Below are 20,676 nucleotides of genomic sequence, written 5' to 3'. Positions count from 1 at the left end.
ACCTGTATCTGTCCACAGGGCAGCGGTGACACTCTGCGTGGACTCGTACCAGGTGACCCAGGTGAGGTGATCGAGATACTGGGGCGTTTGTGACGCAAAGAGGCAGATGAGGGCTGATCAGGATAATCTTGAACGAGGAAAATGGTATGCGATTCAAAATGAGGCACTACAAAATGACTAAATATAATAAATTGTAATGATGTATTATAAAATGTGGACAATATATAATAGATAAATATAAATATATTAGCTACAACATATGGTTTATGACTGAAAATGAAACAGAAATATTATTATTCATTAAACACTGGATAACAAATAAAACCGATGCATTGTTCATTAAAAATAAGGGTATCACCTATCAGATAATTTAAACTACATAGTGGTAAGTACTGTCATTGTTAAATAGAAACGGGTATAATGATTTAAATATTTCATACTACAAATGAAATAAGGGTATTGTTATTGAAATGAAATGGGGGTGTCACAATTGACATACTGAACAATATAAATAATAAATAAAATGGGGGCATTGCACTCAAGGTGATGAACAAGGGAAAAAAAGTCAATCACCCTGAAAATAAGGCACAATCATGATAATTTCCTTTGAATTGCTGACTTCAACCTTTCATCAATGAATCCGTAACGAATGCATTGCTGCAAGTTCTTTGGTTGTGAAGGTTCTAATATTAGGATATTTATCCTTCAGCTGTGTTTACTGGAAATCATCTCTGCTCTGGCAGATCTGGGGGGAGAGGGGAGGGGGGGAGGCAAAACAATCTTGAATCTTGGCTGAGGTTGAAGGAAATGGTACCATATCCTGTAGGACATTATTGTACAAAAAATTGTCTGATGTCACTCATGGTCATTATTTTCTCTATTTTCTTTATTTTTATCTGGTTGAGAGAGGAAACGGGGGCATCTCAAAAGCTGCCTACTGTCCAGCCTATACCTACTGCAATGGCAGATGCAGGGTTATTTGAAGGAAGGGTCCCGTTTTTAGAAATGACAGGTCGCGGATGCCCGCCCCTTTCACCCTCCCCAAAATCCACCACTCCACTGATACCTTCTGTTGCCAAGCTCCTCGTATCAGTCACATATCTTATTGGTAAACAGGTCCAACACATCATCATCAGTAATCTCCCCAGCACAGCTGTCAAATGTTCCTGCGTGCCAATTTCTCAGGGAAAATCAATAAGTTTATTACCCGTAGCAGCAGACATGCATCAGAATGTGTCCAAATGTGGCCGTAAATGGTTCAGGGTTAAATTATGCTGGTGTTTTCGCACCAAGAGTTCTCTGTTCTCAAGCCTAAGGCCAAATCAAAACCGAGCTCACATGCACTTGTCTCCAGTGCCAGACAATTTTATGGTTATATACATGTATTGCTTGTAAGACTTAAACTAAGATGAGTAATCAAGTGACCATCAACATGAAAATGTCCAGTAAGTAAAATGTCCTGTTACTAAAATGATTGGGGAAGGGAAGGGAGGGGGTAATGCCTGTAAATAGTTTTAACTTTTGTAAAAAAAAAAAAAGTTCTGTTATAAGAGCATGTTCAATGACTGAGGCTGATCATGGCTGGGTCATATTACTGTTACTCTTGTTTTCAGGACACAGACGAGAACGCATTAAGTTATCCTCAATAGTCTTCAAAGGGATCGTTTATTTGATAGATGAAGCGATTAAGGACACACGAGCACTCGGAAGAGGTTCAGACCTTACGAATAACTTCATATAACTTCTCTAGAGTCATGTATGATCAATTGTAGCTATCAAAATGACTGTGTATGTGAAATACAGAAATTATACCAAACAAATACATGAGAAAAATTGTTCAACTGCTACTAGCTTTTGTAACACAATGTTGATGAGTTCCTCATTAATTTTATAAGTAATGTAAATAATCATAAAAATGAACAATGAAGTTGAGAATTTAAACTGTAAAATGCTCTTGTGGTCCTCAATGAATGTTATAATAATAATAATAATAATAATAATAATAATAATAATAATAATGGTTAATGTTACTTATATGCCATGCCATTTGGTTATGATCAAGCTCCTCATAAAGCAAGCCTTGTATACATTTCCCTCAACAAAACCCTGACTTTCTGAGGTAACTGAAAATTCACCCAAGCCCATCAAACTGAAAACAACACTGGCATACTAATAATCAACAGAGGGTACACTTCCAGTTACCTCTTAAATTCAGGGTATTATTGGAAACAGCAGAGATGCTTAAAATAGAGAAACAGCTGGTTGTCCGGCCATGCAGGTTAAAAAGTCATCAAGTCATATTTCACATACTAAATTTTTAAAAGTTTAAATCTATTACAGGACTGAGACTATATTGTATTTCCAGTAAAAGTTAGAAAACCCAGTTGCATATATCTTCAGTTTTCAGACTTTAGATAGTAATTACTGTATACTGCAGGGTCATGCATGGTTATGGTTATTATACATGTATGGTTATGTTCTAAGGTTATCATACAGCTATGTCATAAGGTACGTAAGTTATGGATATTACATAAGTGTTAAACAGGCTCATAGCCATGGGGGTTAGAACAAGCATACTTTTTTGATGGGAAAATATTGTTCTAGGTAAGAATAGATCTGGGCCACAAAGATTTCATAGCAAAAGGTCCAATTAAAAAAAAAAAAACCTTTGAAATAGCTGACTTCGAGTCTGTTCTAATTTTAGAGCAGTCTAGACGGTTATCAAGATGCACATAATTGGAAGTTGGAACTAGACGGGAAGGATAATTACATTGGGTTTAGTATCTAGACAAAACGACAAGATATCAAGAAAGATCCGCAGCCTGTTAAACTAAAAGCCATCTCTTTATAAAACATTCCAATAGATTGGTTTTAGTTGCATGTGACTTTGTGCACCATATTGTTAGTCAGCAAAGTGAGAGATTATATATAATTTTATTGACTCTATAGATAGACTTCAGGTTTCTATAATCTTATATTATTAGCTATTTCATGTCCTCGTGAAGAGGTTGCAAGCTAGGTTATTTCTTGTGAGTTAGTTCAGGTCCAGAGTACTATTTCATAAAAGAACTTTAGCCTGTACAATGGTCTAAATTTTCTGATCAAAATTTTGGTTTATTTTGACCCATGAAAAATCAGTAGAAGACCAATAAAACAAAATGCTGTTTTAGAACCAGAATAATGTTTCAGACTTTTTTCAATAAACTTGATTATTATGGGAGCACCTTGAAAACAGACGACCAAACTTTTGGTCTAAAATTTAAGATCAAATTTTAGGTTTAAGTTCTTTTGTGAGATGGGCTCGAAAAATAGAATCACAAGAATTTATATAAAAGCCATGGTTATTCTATGTGATTCAGGGGCGGATTTAGGCCGTCTTCTGGGTCTTCCGGAAGACGGTCAGATTTTCAAGTTTACATTGTCGGGCATCTAATATTTTCTGTCGGAAGACGGTCAAAAATGGAGGATGGATCAACAAAGATAATTTGGAAGACTATCAGAAAATATCTCTGGATCCGCCCCTGTGATTATCATCTAGATATATTTACCATCCTTCTACTTACCAACTGGAGTGTGTATGTATGCAGTGGAAAAGAACCAGGAATATTTTAGTCTGAAGAAATGTAAAATAGTAGTAACAGTGTGTTTTCATTTATCCTGTTGATTTATATCAGGCTTTTTTCTCCACATTAAACTGACTTGAGTAGGATTTCACTTCACATGCTTTTGATGAGATTTTTGTCACCAACTTATTAGCGCTCTTCAACTCCAATCAGCTGAACGAGACTTTTGTCTCTCACCCATATTAAATTGAAATGGCTGTTCTACATCAGTTTCCTTCGTCAAAGTTTCCATTTCTCACCCAGATTGTGATGAAAAGGCCAATTTCCCCTCAATTGTGTTAGATGAGATTTCTGTGTTTTAACTAAATTGAGTTGAAAAGGACATTTACGACAACCTTTAAGTGTGATTGTGTTTGATTATCATGAAAAAGACACTGTTTCAGAGGTTATAATGGAACAGAGAATGTCCAAAATTTTTTCAAACATCTCAATTGTCGTTTTTTTTTTTATTTTTTTTTTTTCATTTTTGAGATTTATCAATTTTAATTATGAAAAAAAAAATGTATTTTCTGACATAAAACCAACTGAAAATTTCTTCATCTCCATTACCACGTCTTACAAACAGAACACTGTTTTGGAAAATACCATTAATTCATGCAGTCCGACATCAGTAAATTCTTATGGTATTTCTAAGATAAGACAAGGGAGAAACCATTTTTCATCACACCCCCTACCTTGCCGATCCACTTTCTCTCGTTCCCTGTGTTCCCTATGTTCTCTGTGTTCCCGGTCCCTGTGTTCTCTGTCATGATTGCCATGAACCATATCAGATCTGAATTATTAAAAGAGAACATTACAGTTAACAACACAGAGGTAAACAGTGGACCCTGCAGGGGAACAAATCTTGAAAATACAAGTGTTGAAGGATTCATAAAAAGAATATGTGTCTGGGTTTATGATAATAATTTTAAAAAAGATTAAAAATATATATCTAATTTTTGTGTTTTTTTTTTAATATAACCCTGTACAAAATCTTAGCCAATGAGATTATTTTATGACAGAAAGACTGTCAAATGTGGGTATATAATCCCCTTTTACAATGAGTGGTACAGTTTTCTACATCACATCAATTTGAGAGATAAACAGCCTGGGTATTATATAAGAAATGACTCTGTATGATATTACAGCTCCCAGCTAGTATGGATAATGAGTCGAACGATCCTAATCGGAAACTCATATAAATGAATAAAGAAAGAAACATAACTGCACTAACTGGCAACCATTCAATCCCAGAATGCACTTACTCTATATTTCGATGGACAATCAATTCCACCTGAGGCTCCTGTTTCGACTCCATGATAATATCGTACACGTCCTCAAATGTTGCCGCTTGTAACGACCTTCCGTTCCACTCTATGACTTCATCGCCAGGGCGTAATTTCCCCACTACGTCTGCAATGCTGCCTTTTTTGACTTTGGTTACGAATGCGCCGAGCTGGCCTCCTTCTGTCACCTTTCCTCCAACCACTTTGAGACCTGAAATTTTCAACAATATGAAAATTACCAAGCAAAAAATAATAAACAAATAAATAAATGAAATAAAAATAAATGATTTTATGCAATAAAGCTGTTACAAGAATCTTTACACTTGCAAAAGCATAAATAGGCACATGTACTAAAACTAATCAGTAAACTACATCTATCTACAACAACTGCGTACATCACATCCTTCCCACAATGCATTTCACCACTACTAATACACACCGGTACATCTAAACATACCACAATAAATCAACCACCGAGTCAGCTTTGTACTATGCCCTCTTTTTAAGGAAGCTATTCAAAAAGCACAATCATTTCTATTAAAATTTTCTCTCAAATATAACCAACTCTATGCAGCAGACTTCCCATAGCTCATCCTGTACAAAATAACTCAAATTATCCTTTATCTTGAACAAATTTCATGGAACAGATTTTTTCTTTCTACAGCTGAAATTTATGAGGATTGTGAACAAATTTTCAGGTAACTAAGTGACATTGTTATGTGAAGTCTGACAGTCAGCATATGAAATATTGACTGGCAGAATATCTCATTTAATTTTTCTGTAGCCATTGACAAATGGATTTTTATTTGTTGATTGAAAATGCACAACTAATATAACTGTTTCATATTATGTGCAGTCTAAGTAATGTGATAGTATATAATTTTATAATGTAGAATACGCAAAAATACATGAAGTTGGTACCTCTGATATAATAGAGCACATTAAACATTAATAACCACAATACACTGTAGGAAATAAGCTAGCACACAAGAAAACCACATCTCCAGTCCCTGAGTCACACTAATTAACATGCATGCTTAGCTTATTTGACAGTTCTACATGTTTCTGTGCTTCACATTAAACAACTTGCATAACTGAGTTGTAAAGTATGTAAAATTTAAAGGTCTGGAGCGATTACAGCACTAGATTATTTCACATGGCTTGTGCTGTTTCTAACTGCTACTGAAGTTCTACTTCTATACATGGATAACATATTAAAAGGACAACTATAAAATCTAACACATTTCCTTGTGCACTCTATCATATATGCAAACTACATGTAGCACATGTACCAGGGATGATAATGTGGTTTAGTGAAGAAGTTGGAAAATATGGCGTGGGGTCCAGGTGGCCGCCAAGGCCAATGATATTTTTGGTTTCCAAAAAGTCGGAAATTTGCCGACAGTTAGAAAAGTCTCATCCCTACATGTACTTTACAATATCATGACCATTTGAACAGTATAATTCTTACCCAGAATTCCCCCAGAATCTTTCCCCTTCCCGTCCGCGACACCCTTTTTCAAGATCATGTGACCTATGACTTTCTTTCCATCGTCTGCGGTCCGCCAAGTGACTGGGTGCTGAAAAACATAAATAAACATGTGACCACGCAAATAAATAAACAAATGAAAATGCAGATTTTATGAAAAATAAACATTAAATGAAATGCATGTTCAAATATTTTCAAAAATTGTGCATGCTTACTTGATGGTGAAGCCTTTGCCTAACCAAAAAGTTATTTTTATGTATTCAACATTTCTATTTCTCTTTAAAAAAAACCCTTTATTATAAATATTTTACTGCTACTTTTAAATTTTCTTTTAATCTGGTAAATACATTAATTTTTTAAATAATTAAAAACAGATAGAGTGAGAACTATTATATAATGAAGGCTGCATGCAATTCTAGAAACTGTTACAGACAAAAATTAGGGCAATTTGAAAAAACATGTGCCAAAGGCACAATAAGACAAGTCCCAATTCAGACTGAAAAACAATCCATCTTTCATCATAAAACAATGAAAACTGATAACTAGGAATAAAAAGTTTTGTGGTACAATACATTGTCTCTCTTTCTGTGACTTAAATTATGAAGACACAAGTTGGAATATTTTTTTTCGGTCTGAAGCAGTACTTGTCTGAAGAGGTCCACAGAGCTACAAACATTTCAGTCAAATTACAGCTATAAAATATTTAAAAGAAAATGAGGGGGCAGCAGATTGATGTAGAAGCTTCAAGAAAAATGCTCAACAAAATCATGCATACATAAGTGTATGATATAAGCTAACATTTGACAAAATGCTGTTCATTTTTTTTTTCACTATTTCATAAAATTCCAGGTACTGACATTTACATACAGCCTTCACAATTAAGTTAAATGTCATGCCAAATATCACCAACTTCCACAACATTAATGAGAACACAATATGTGTGGAAAGAAGAAGAAAACACAATATCATATGGGAACTAGAAAGCCACCTGGAAATATTGTAGTCCCTATAATGGACAAGTTCAGTGTAAAGAAATCAGAATACCAAAATGGTAACTGTTGTATTGTTCCTTTATCCCCCAAACAGGGACTCACTCATAAAAATCATCAACAGTTTTTAAAAAGAGGGTTTAATGGAAGCCTCCCAACTCCTTACCCAAAGAAAGCGAGAAAAAAGTGCCAAATTTTATTAAAAATACCCCTAGGGCTTAGTTTGCAAATTGCAAGCAAATTTCACAACCAAACACAATGCTGAAGTTGCTAAATTGTGCTAGAGAAGACCAATGCATACATTTCTTTGCTTTTAAATTAACAGGAAAACTGGTGCCAAAATGGCAGGTGAATTTTGTACATCCTTTTTGAAATAACAAATCTGTAATTAAAGATACTTTACTTAGATCTTGTAAGTGTATGCACTCAAATGTGAATGGTGAGATAAGGAAATTGCTTCAGTTCAAAAACATCCATTCAAAAAAGTGATCTATGAGCAGTATGCATTGTAGAACCCACTGAAGAAAAAAAAAGAAAACATTTTCAGTATCCCCTGCAGTTTTCTCCCTTAATACTGATATGTTCATAATAAAAACAAATGGTACAAATTATCATACGTTGACAATAAAGGAATATACAAGTAATATTCAACCAACTGACCATAACATATAAAAAATTATGTACTGTACGAAACTTAATGTACCATATGATTGTAGTGTTAGTCTAAAAATTCCAAAACCAACCTAAGAAGAAAGCAATTTGAGGTTTTTAAAAAAGCAACAGTGTTACACTACTTATTTCAGATTTGTACAGGCATTAAACTCTTGAGTAATACAAATTAACTTCCATACAAATTTGAAACTTCTTATAGCACACTGCTGCTTAGATTTGCAATTAAGAAGTCCCAAGAATAAAAATCCACCAATCTAGCAACTATTTCTATGCTACCCTACCGGGGATACTGAAACTGCTAAAAGGGGATATTGAAACTGCTGGTTTTCCCCACACCCAATGGTACTGTGTACCTTAGTGCTGTCTTCATATAGAGTCTGATTACTGCTTGACAGACCAGTGTCAATTCCAGAGTCTTTTATAGGCACTTCAGACCATCTGTGATCATTCCGATCATTCCTCATGTGACCTTGGCCTAATTGACCTTCACCTTGACCTAAACGGCCTTGAGACCGACCTCGACTGCTCAAGGTCACCCCTTTCTTTTGCATAGCATGTGAATCTGGGTACGGATGGGTTTCTAGTTCCCCTAAAATGAAAGTGAATAATCAAAAGAATAGGACAGAAAGCTTATAGGTGGAACAAAAAAATAAAACTGTAACACAGAATGTGCAGCGCTGGGAAGTTTTGGCACCTGGCCAACATACAGGGTGCAGAAAAAAAATTCCCGTCAAAAGAAACTTTGTCTCCTGAAGTGGAAATTACTTTTGACTCCCTCCATAAATCTGACAATTCCCTCCTCTTTTGGGTATGTGACCTGGGATATACGTTTCTTTTTATTGAAATGAATGTTGTTTTTGATGCATCCATTTTTTAGAAGGAAAAGTGGTTGCATGGTTGGAATTATTATAACAAAAATGATTCATGCATAGCTGGAAGCAATAGAGGGATCACGCAGAGGATTCATGCTACTACAAATTTTGTTTTTCTCATTAATATAGCATATCCCTACAACCCCCAAATAAAAAAATAAATAAATAGTGCTCTACTGAGCATGAGTATATTAATTGCGAAAATGTGAGTCACGTCAATGTGACCTAGGTATTGGAAGTGATAAACAGATTCTAATTTCCTGTCAAGCTCATTTGTGAGAGCTCTCACTAATGAAAGGTCAGTTACTGGCTTAACCTACATATTATAAATTCTTTACTGTAGTTCTATACCCAATGACTACTAACATGTGGTATAAAATTGGCCAAATAAAGTTTAGAAATTGGACAAATCAGTAATTATAGTTGGTCTTATATTTCTTCATTTTAGTAGTGTTTGTTCTGAGTTATGTACTTGTTTTTTATTCATATTATGAGAAAAAAGTCAACACATAGCACTATGTTCAACATTTTTTGGCATTCAATAGATGGCATCCCATAAATCATTGTTCAAAATGGACTGTTACATATCCCAAGAAACACATGCCCAAATGGGGATCTGTGGTCTGGTATAACAACAACAGTAATAGATCTGTTCTAGCTGTAACATCTAAAACTACACCTACAGATGGTTATACTTTGGGTACCAACACTTTGCAGCAGACAGTAGACGCATTAAATGCCACAGGGAGGAAATTTCTTTCTGTTATTTCTAATGTTAGATCCATTGCAGGACATTACTTCTAATATCCAAATAAAATCAGATATCACAAATTGTATGACCATTTTTAAAATATGTTTTTGTTTGTTTGCTTTTATAGAGAATAGGAGCAACGACATAAGAGACAGAAATGAAAGGCCAAAATAGGTAAAACTGGAAGTGCTGAAAATCTTAAAAGAATTTAACTGAGCCACGCTGAATTGGGCAGGACAAGAAAAAGATTAGATAGTCTTCCTGCAGTAAGAAGTTTAATTCACATCTGCTACAATAATGGTTAATGACCCAATTTTTTTGACAAAGATATACCATCTGTAAATGTAGCTTTATACACTAAAAATGCACAAATTCCTGCTACTAAACATAAGGGAGGAAATGAAAACCAAACAAATAAAACAAGCATTCCATTCATTAACAACTCTGCAATCCGTCCCTGAGGGTTGTTTGATGTGTAACCCCTTCTCACCGCTAAAAACTTTTTAATTTTTGCTTCGAGCATTTCGTTGTGTTTCCAGTTGTCATCGTATCGGTCATACTCCCCGCCCATATGCGGCAGGTAAGGCTCTAAGTACAAATTAATCTTTATATGTATAAACTGTAAACAAGTAGCATTCTGTGATATCTTAATTTTAAGTAATAGGTACAACCATGATGAATGTTTACAACATAAAAAGAAATACGGATGGAGGATATTGCATTTAAATGGGAGATAATCCATACATCACGTATGTAACTAATTTTTTTTATTCTCAACATCTCCATGGTATAACAACTGTACCATATCTATATAACATATATATATATATATATGTATAACAGATATGTAACTGTCCTTTCAAACAAACATTCTTTAAAATAATCTAGACTATTGTAATATTAATAATCTATTTTCTAAATAATACACTGTAACGTTGATGAAAAAGTGTCGGAAGCATTGAATCCCATTCATAAATTTTAAGTCAAATCATTTCACTGTAGTTTTCAGAAACTTTTCAGTTAAGACAAATCATCCTGGAACAAATGGACAAAAAGTGTAGAAAAAAAAAAAACACACACAAGACATTCACAATCAAGTCTCGTATCAGTATCTTGAATATTCTTAAGAATGACCAGAAAACATCTACGTTGACCACATCACACACTACAAACACATAAATGTAGTTAACTGTTACCCCTACTCCTTTTAATTAATACTTCACGCAATATTATTTGTCAAATATGACATGTTCATGATCACATCAATAAGAAACTGTAGATGATGTGATCTTCTCATAACCATGCACATGTCTTTTACGAGGGGGTGGGTAGGAGGGTCGGAGAGAACCTCTATTTCGGTCAAAAAAGGTCCTCTCTGGATCCAAATTTAATGTAAGTTCATTGTGTGATTTTAAGGCACACTAGAGTTTCTGTCCTATTTTCATTTATTTATTTATTAATTTATTTATTTCTTGATGGAGTCAACTGATCAATGGCCATGTCCATGGTTACTTCATTAGGACCCCATTCCCACAAACACCATATAGGTCTGCGTAGATTGATCCAACTCTGTGGGAACTCCTGCTGAGTGCAATCTACACTGATCAATGGCGTCTATGGGAATAGGGCCTTAGATTGTTTCCATTTGAAGTTGTAATTGGAATCTAAGTGTTATCTAACATACAGATATTTCACTGATCAGCTGTTCTAATTTTCCACCAACCCATCGTCATATCAATCAAATACTTCAATATGCTATCAATATGAAACATTAATAAATTAACCAATCAATCATCAAAGCAACCAATCGACCATCCAACCAACAAATCAATCAATCCACCAACAAATCAATTAGTCAACCAACAAATCAATCAATCTACCAACAAATCAATCAGTCAGCCAACAAACCAATCAGTCAACCAACAAATCAATCAATGCACCAACAAATCAATCAATCCACCAACATATCATTTAATCCACAAACAAACCAATCAATCCACCAACAAATCAATCAGTCAACCAACAAATCAATCAATCCACCAACAAATCAATCTATCAATTAATCCACCAACAAATCAATCAGTCAACCAACAAATCAATCAAACAATTAATCCATCAAACAATCAATAAATCATCAGATCAATCAACCAAACAAAAAATTTATAATTCAACCATGCTTATAATAAAATCATATTGTATTTTCCTGTTTTCAGCTATCAATTGAAGCCTTTCATTTTTTTTATAGATACTTTCTCAAAAATATTCTAATCCTTCAACATTTGCATGAAGGCAATTAATCATCATCACCAAAAAAATTGAAAATTTTGTTTAGATTTCCACATTGTGAAGGATAGTCAAGGATTTTTTCAGGAGCAGGTTAGAAAACAATTTCATCAAATAGCCACCAAAAAAGTAAAATCCTCATGTCATGTTAATTTACCTAACTATGTATGCAAAAAAAAAAAAAAAAAAAAAAAAAAAAAATGAAATATTCCACATCCAGTTAGACCCCTTTAATGAATTATTAAAAAATGTGACAAAACATCCTGTGTAAAACAATAAAGCGAGGACACTGACGTGGGTGTTCTTCCTCTTCACAAACATCCTGTGACGCATGTTTTGTCTACGAACCGACATATGCAGGTTTGGAGACATTATCAAATGCTGGTATATAATAGGTAGATAGACATATATTACTAGCATATACATACAGCTAATTATTGAGTGATGGTATTAATAATATGGAGAGAGAGGACATTGAGAGAGAGAGAGAGAGAGAAAGAAGAGAGAAGAGAGAAGAGAGAGAGAGAGAGAGAAGAAAAGGAGAGACAGACAGAAAGAGAAAGGGAGAGAGAAAGAAGAAGAAGAGAGAGAGGGAGATAGAATAAGAAAGGAGGAACAGAGAAGGGGGAAAGGAACAGGTAAGGAGAGAGAGAGAGAGAGAGAGAGAGAGAGAGAGGAGATTGACACCATGCATCAAGTTCTATTCAAAATTCCGCTGATGCTGATATTATAATTATTTGTGGTGCAATAAATGCTGCTCATGAAGCTTTTACAGACAGCAATCATTCTCATCAATAATTCCTTTCTTTATGAAAAGGCAAAATATACAAATTTCCTGTATAACACAAATATTGATGAAATATATGCAAATTTAATAAATTCATAACACAGTAAAACTCAGTGCGAGTCAGTGCGAGCGCACCAATCAATGTTAATGATTATCATAAAGATCAATACAGCAGCATGCATATTGTGACCAAATGCATGTTTTCTTGCATGATCATGCCTGATCGATACGTGCCTAAACGTGGGAGGATGCCGTGATTAGTATGGTGTAGAGTGGAATAAAAAATCCTATCTAAAACACCTAATTGACACTAGCTACAGGCAAGCCTGAGGCACTCTCCAATGGCTGCCATTCCCATATTCAACAGTCAACAGGTTATGAAAACATTTCTTCGATACTTAAGGTCAGCTTATTTGATCGAAACAACAGTTTGTTTTACACTACACTTCACTGCTATCAATTTCCAATACTGTGACCTTCTTAAAATAGCCCAAATTACATCCTCTGCTTGCACATGAACTATATACTTCAGTATCGGAAATTAATAACCATATCCGTCTCGATTCTTTTTTGACCCACAGTTGTATTACAAGTGTCTCCTAAAGGTTTCAGTGGCACTGTTTGTTCAATTTCTTTCCAAGACAAACACTTATCAAGCTTTCCAAGCAACCACAAACAAAGTTCAGTTAAGCCAAAGTGGTTACATTTAGAATATGTCTTATAAGTATTTTGTTCAAGCCAAAGAATCCTAATAATAAAAAACAAAGTATTTGTGGCTACAGTGGCATATTTTTGTTTATTTTTGTTTGTGTAAAAAGGTAATGTTTTCATCAGAGTACTAGTAATCATATTTTAGTAAAAATCATCAAATACTTGTTAAAGAAAGAAAAAAAAAGAACCAACAAACAAAAACGGAAAATGTTCTTCTGACAATGCAAATTATCTCATTAACCCCAATTAGCCACATTTGACATTTGACAAAAGGTTATATTCAAGTATAAGTTAATAATCTCAATTGTAGCATAGGGAGAGAAAAAAGAATAATGTAACTAGTTTACAGAAGTCTTTAAACCAACTCATCTATTAAAATCTTCATCTATTGCCATAGTATACCTTTCAAACTCTAAATGCTCAAGGAAAAGCAAATCCATAACTGAAGACTCTGGCAGGCTATTATGACAGAAGTTCCAGCTTCTAAACTGTCTCTAAAAATATGTCCAGAAATATTTGTACAGGAACAATTTCCAGGATCCTTAAAGCCCATGCAAACACTTCTGGAAAACCCTGCAGGTGGCAGGTCTAAAAAAGACACCGTCTACGTCAAATATCTACACAATATAAACATCAATCTTTAATATTTTATGTAATCAGCTGATGGGCGCGTGCTAATGAAATGAAAAGCCCGTGACTGGGGTTCTCACATTCTTGCTGTATAATAATAGAACATAGTTTGGTTGAGTATTAGATTATCAGCCACACATTTAAATACCAGCAGAATTTCTTCAAACTGTTATGTTTTGTCAGATGATGTTCTTACTGCAAAGTTAAAATATACATTTAAAAAAAAATCTCTTATTTTATAATTATTATTATAATTTTTTTTTTTTTTTTTTTTTTGAAAATTTACCTCACTACCCAATCTTTTCTCTTATCTGCAGATGCATGCTGGTAATTAAAAATTGTTTCTTTTTTTTTTTTTTTGGGGGGGGGGGGGCTCAAGTTTCATCAATTAATATTTTGAATTAAGACAGAGATTGAAAAAATTATAGATGTCTTTTTTGGCTCAAGTTGTATGCAAAATAAATGATATTAACAATTATTTGTGGAAACATGTTCATTACACTGGTTTCCTTTCACCCCATTTTTAGAGCAGCTCATAGGTGTATACATCATAATATTCTCAATGGTTTTGAATACGGTAAAAAGCTTTTAGAGATAAAGGGAAAACTGCTGAAATTTCCAGGAAAATTATTTTATCTTTATATTTTTCCTACACATAAAGAAAACATATACCATAAGGCCAATTTTCATCTTAGTTCTAATGGGAATGCCTAAGGGGTATACATTATCCCACTCAATGTATTATTCTTCCACAATATGACACCACCATCTTTAAGTGATCTTAGATTAAGGCATCCTAATCTGATCTTAGATTAGGGTATACTTCTTTGTAAAAATATTATCAATTTATAGTTTTAACTCTGAACTATTAATTATTTTATCAAGAAAGTATAATTAGAGAAAAGGGTTGTACTTTTGCCAGTGATAGTGGATGGTTCGTACCTTCAAGTCTAATACTGACTTCAAGGAAAAATATTGAAATTTTCTGAATCCATCAAATTATTACTTGGTGTTCTAAGCCTGAATGCTCATCCTGTGCTTTGAAGCTCTTTATTAGTGATACAGAACCCAGAGGTATATATCAGCCTACCCAATTAGGGACCTCACAGAGAGTTAAAAGATGAATGAAGCTAATCATGTAAAACATACTGTAACATTAAGTACATATTTGGAATCTAAATGTTTGCCAAATGAAATATAATATACCACCTGATGCTGGTCTGAAGGCTCTAAAATTAGGTCCAGCTCCAAGTGAAAAATTTATCTCCATCCCAACATCTAATGGAGGCAAATAAGTAACTTTCAGAAGGTGCCCATGCAAGAGTAAGGTGGTTTAACATTCTGGGATTTTTAAGCTAAATCTACTTTTCCTTAATAAAAAAAATCCTCTTACTCAAGAATTATTCTACAATCCATCCCTGAACTAGGATTTGAGCTTTTATACGATTTCTTATTAAATAATTTACAGAACTTTCCAAGTCCCTAGCTGAATATTTGGACCTTCCTTGGAAAAAAGTTGCTTTGCATGATATCTTTTATTTCATTTTTTTTCCTTTTTTTTTTTTTTTTTTTTTGTTTTCTGGATGTAAAAAATATCTGTCAAGAATTTGATAAAATAATAACCTATGATCTTAATACCCAAAACTGAGTGAATGAATTCTGAATAGCTCATCATGCCTAATTTTCCCCTCATTTTTACTTGACATAAGCCATTAACTTGACAAATCTTCACTTTGACACAAAAAATATCTAGTACTTTAAGCCTCTATCATAATGGAGTCATTCACAGCTGTCTATATTATTATGGCTGACATTACCTAATCCAAGTTCATGGCAACATATAAACAACCACCACCCTTGATGACTTCGTTGTTGTCACAGCTGCTTTGCGCCCACGCTACTGTTATTACTGTATAAAAGCCATTAGTTAGTCAGTTCACCTCGTATGATGTCTAACAGACAATTTCACAATGGCTCTTTTACCTGAAACTTTGAGACCAAAATTTTGGTGTACTTAGTTTAAAGATGATAAAGTTTATAGAAGTCCACTTAAATTAAGGCAATTTAGCCTATTTTGGATTAAACTTTTGGTCACTAAAGCTTAACTCAAGTTAAAGATAAATTTATAGTGGTCTGTTTAAATAAAGTAATTTAAAAGCATTGGTTTGAATTGGGCAAATTAAAAAAATGCTTTGCACTATATCTTTCATTTTTTTCCTGTTTGCTGGCCATAGACTTAGAGACTGAAATTATTATAGCAGTTCATTTTTATTGGACTAATATATGTGTGTTGATTACTCGACCTTTTCAATGGGCAAAAATCATTAAAGGGATAATAACTCTTCGTATGAGATCTATATTTCACAATAAAAACATTGTGAATAACTCATAGAAATATAATATATTCTGTTTTACCACAAAAACAGCAGTTATAGCTTTTATTCTGATATTTGAACTTGTCTTTAGACCACGTGACCTCCATTGATGTCTATACTCTGTTAAAATCTCTTAAGAGATTTTAACAAAAAACCAAACTTTTTAGAAAAAAACCAGGGACTAACTTTGAATGTAAAAATGGATTCATTAACCATTGGTAAGTATGGGAAAATTGTTGTTTACTCCAGGAAAATTCATTTTTTGGCCGAAACGAAGAGTTATTATTGCTTTAAACTTGCAGATAGTATTACATAATTTTATAACCAAAATAAAAAAAAATTCTGTTGTGGTGCTTTGACTGCATAGAATAGAACTAAAGAAAAGCCTGTAAAATCCAACTTTTTAAGTTGCAAATAAATACATATTATTATTAAATACATATTATTATTTTTTATTATTATTATTATTATTATTAACTTTGTTGCTGTCACTCAATAGGAATATTCTAATTTTGAGAAGTTGTGACAAAAAGAAAAAAAAACAGAATCTGTAAAATTCACAATTTTCCCCACTGAAAAGATCAAAGAGTGTTTTAAATTTTTGACTAGTATTTTAGACTATTTTGATGGAAATTAAGTGGTAGAATATAGGAATATAATTATGTCCAGACATTTTGGGAGCTGAAGTTTTTTGACAAACAGGCTCCAAGTGCTTAAAGAGCATAGCATCATTATCTGATGCTACCTGTTGCTTTGTACTTAATTGCACCTATATTTTGAAATAAATTTTGTCACTTCTGCCAAACATACAATACTTTAACCAATCACATGTACCACAAACACAGCAAACACAATCGCATTAATATAATCTCAACTGACACAACTTATACTTCCACACATATGTACCACAATCGCAACTTTATCATACCTCACACAACCACCCCTTACATTATCATACCAAACACAACCACACCTTAAATTATCATACCTTACACAAAAAAAAACCCTATATTATCGCACCTAACACAACCATACCTTAAATAATCACAATCTAACATTATAACTTATTTCATCTAACCTTACTCGATCATATCCTTTAATTTCAACCAACACAATCACATTTAACTTACCTACTCCCTTCTCACTGATGCTCTCGCTCTCCAAGTCTTGATCATCACAGCTGGTATATTCCGGTGTGGAGCGAATCTCATCGTCAGAACTACTGAACGAAGGCTGCTGAACAGGCTGCTTTGATTTCCCTTTTTTATGTTTATGTGGTCTCGGCGGTGGTGGGCGCACACAGTCTGAGGGATCTGAACTCAGAGAATCGTTTCGTAACATAGTCTCCATTTTCCGCCTGTTATTTTTGGAATTTCTATTTGCTGCGGAGCTAGGATCTAAGTGAGTTTGCGACATGCGACGGGAATCTCCTGATCTGGCATCTAAATCTGAGATTTCTTCCCGCCCACTTGCACCACCACGTCTGTCCCTCATGGAGTCCATTACTTCCTCTCTTGGTGATACAGGAGAAGTTCCCACCACCATGCGCTCGTGACGGGGCGATTGTGGTGGCTTGGCAGTTATGTGAACATCAGGCTGCAAAGGTTGCTGAGCTGTTCGAGCTAATTCCCGCTCGCGCTCACTCCCCAAAGGCTTCTGCATTTGATCGCCAGGCATTCCACGTTCTCGCACACTTCGTGATGAGTGATCTGATCTGCGACTCGTAGAAGAGTCTTGTCGTATGAGTTGCTCGTGATCGTGAGGTTCATGTATTTCTCTGTGCCTGTCCATGGTTCCGTCTCTACGGCGATCTTCTCCCATGTCCCTTTTTCTGTCCATAGCTATAGTCTCACGGCCGCCATCTTGGTAGTCTCTCATGTCTTTAGTGCCATCTGGTGGATGGACCACACCTTCTCTCCTGCAGGAAAAAATATGAATTATTAGTAAATTATAATATCATATATTACAAATTATAATTTTGAATTACTGAAAATGTCCAAAAACAAATAAATTCATATCCTCTTGGTTGCTATTTCAATAGTCACTCATATCTTTCATGTCATCTGATATTAAAGACAAAAACACCCACACACCCGCCTAGCTTCCAACTCATTAGTCATCTCAAACATGAAACTTTCACCTAGAAAAGGTTGTGCTGTCTGTTTAACCCCAGGAAAACAGAGGTTTATCATGTCAATAAGGTTGAAGATAAAGAATCTATGCATGTTTTCCAAATAGCAGAAAAAATTGTTTTGCAATCAGCATGAATAGTAGATATAAACAAACATCTACATGTTTCAATATGCCCCCTCACTATGAAACAGATCTGATGACAAACATCAACCCCTATCGCTTAGATACTTTCAAACTTTTTAATCATCTACAAGCAGCCTACAGCACAAATAACAGTGTGAGGTCGGTAATATGCTTGCCCCTATCCAGAGTCTAGTTTCAGGATAAAATCAATTTGTTGTGAATGACTTGTTTTTGTGAGTTTTTGTATTATTATCAATTATTTATTTCAAAATCTTTCTGACATTAAAAGGGCCTATTCCAGCAAAGAATATGCATTTTCTTACAGTGAATGAGAGGAAAAATAAAATACATGATGCTTCAGAATTTTTTTCACAATATTAATAATACTTATAAATTATATAACTAAGAAAATGATTTTTCAAAATCATACAAACTAGAAGGTTTAAGTAATACAAGGAAATAGGTGAAGATAAAAACAGATTAAAATATAAGTGGCTTAAATGTATCAAGAAAAATTCCATTTCCTTTAATTACCTATGACAAGGAGGTTATGTTTTCACCCCTGTTTGTCTGTTTGTTTGTCATCAACATAACTCAAATAGTTATCGACCGATTTCGATGAAATTTTCAGGGACTTTTAGAAGTGGGCAAAGGAAGAGATGATTAGTTTTTGGTGGTGATCTGGATCAATAAACAATCAATAATCAGTAATAATCAAAAATGGCTGCCTTGGCAGAGGTCTGCACTCTCAGAGTGCTTATCTAGTTACCGTATGTTATAAAGGCTGCAACAACAAGTGCGCTAAAAGGGGCGGAATTAAAGTTTGAATGGAAAACGATATGAAATTTGTTTACAATTTGGGCTTGCAGAGAAAAAGTATTTTAAAATTCTTACCGATGCCTCTTCTGCACCATTTCTTTATCTGCATAGCGATCAGGAGGAGACTCGCGTCGCCTATCACCATGAAAATGATCTGCATTCAGATCACGCTGCTGTTGCTGCTGCTGTTGCATATGGGCCTCTCTCATTTCCTGTTCACGAACTCTCGCTGGAGAAGGAGATCGACGGCGCAATTCTTGATCACTAGGAGGAATCACATCTCGCGGGGATAGCTCCCCTCTTCGACCACGTGGCGACCGAGACCGTCCCGGTGGGGGGAGATCTTTTTGGCGTGGGTCTCCGTCAGGATGCATGCGCCCCCTATCCATCCTGGGGTCTTGGTCAGGTCTGAGGTGGGAATCATGATCAGGTCGCATACGATCCAGCTCAGCTGGAGATGGCCGTCTTCCGTCTGAAGAACGCCTCTCAACAGAAGGGTCTCGTGACCTTGACCCTGGTGGATGCAGTGTGCCGTGTCCGTCATGCATTGGGTCCTGCCCGTTGGCTCCCCGCCGTCTGCCGTGTATATGCATGCCTTCAAGGTGCCTGTCGTCAGGTGGCAGGCTACGAGTACGGGCCTGATCAGGTGGCAGCTGCTCTAAAGGCCGCCCTCTGGCCCGCCCTCTCTCACTCATCCTATCGTCATGACCACCGGGTGACCTATCATAATGTCCTTGTTCTTTACCGCCATCTTGGATTTTTCCTACCTCTGACATTGAATACTGGCGTTTGAGTTCTCTACTACCACGGAGACTCCCAGATCTAGACATTTGCATTCTGGGATCATCTGGTCTACGAACAATGTTCTCCTTTTCAGATCCCTGTCCACTGCTATCTGACTGACCTTGACCCTGACCCCTAGGTCCTCCTGAGACTCGTGCTCTCCTGTCCGATGTAGGACTAATATCAGTCTTTGTGGAAGCCGTTTCGCTTCCTGAGCCGACCTCGATGTCCAGGGCCACTGGGCGTGCTTGACCGCCATGATACCACTGGCCTGTCTTGGCGAGTATTTCCTGCTTCTTTTTACACAGCTGGCACGCCCACACAACCTGAGGATGAGATGAAAAAGTTTCACATCAAATGGTCTCTTTAGA

General features: G+C 35.2%; 1 protein-coding gene and 1 long non-coding RNA gene across 18 annotated transcripts in view; one reads left to right on the top strand and one right to left on the bottom strand.

Moving 5' to 3' along the window:
- The window catches only part of LOC106181702 (regulating synaptic membrane exocytosis protein 2-like), a 67,979-nt gene that overhangs the window by 24,353 nt on the left and 22,950 nt on the right, over nucleotides 1-20,676 (bottom strand). For 15 of the 16 annotated variants that reach the window (XM_086994679.1, XM_086994678.1, XM_086994675.1 and 12 more), the window contains exons 3-9: nucleotides 19,598-20,631; nucleotides 17,578-18,365; nucleotides 8,392-8,627; nucleotides 6,360-6,468; nucleotides 4,868-5,099; nucleotides 4,298-4,395; nucleotides 3-127 (exon numbers count right to left, since the gene is read on the bottom strand). In XM_086994679.1, the coding sequence (XP_086850805.1) occupies nucleotides 3-127; nucleotides 4,298-4,395; nucleotides 4,868-5,099; nucleotides 6,360-6,468; nucleotides 8,392-8,627; nucleotides 17,578-18,365; nucleotides 19,598-20,631 (2,622 nt within the window). Of the gene's footprint in view, nucleotides 1-2; nucleotides 128-4,297; nucleotides 4,396-4,867; nucleotides 5,100-6,359; nucleotides 6,469-8,391; nucleotides 8,628-10,151; nucleotides 10,250-17,577; nucleotides 18,366-19,597; nucleotides 20,632-20,676 lie in introns of all 16 variants that reach the window. The other variant, XM_086994684.1, reaches the window with a different exon arrangement.
- LOC106181703 (uncharacterized) overlaps nucleotides 1-20,676 on the top strand; it is a 58,238-nt gene that overhangs the window by 25,900 nt on the left and 11,662 nt on the right. The window lies entirely within an intron of this gene.

The sequence above is a fragment of the Lingula anatina genome, chromosome 8, assembly GCF_051362555.1.
Source record: "Lingula anatina isolate TDL-2025a chromosome 8, LinAna3.0, whole genome shotgun sequence".
Lineage (NCBI taxonomy): Eukaryota > Metazoa > Brachiopoda > Lingulata > Lingulida > Lingulidae > Lingula > Lingula anatina.
Note: the sequence above shows the minus strand (reverse complement) of the source record. Positions and strands in the feature narration are given on the sequence as shown.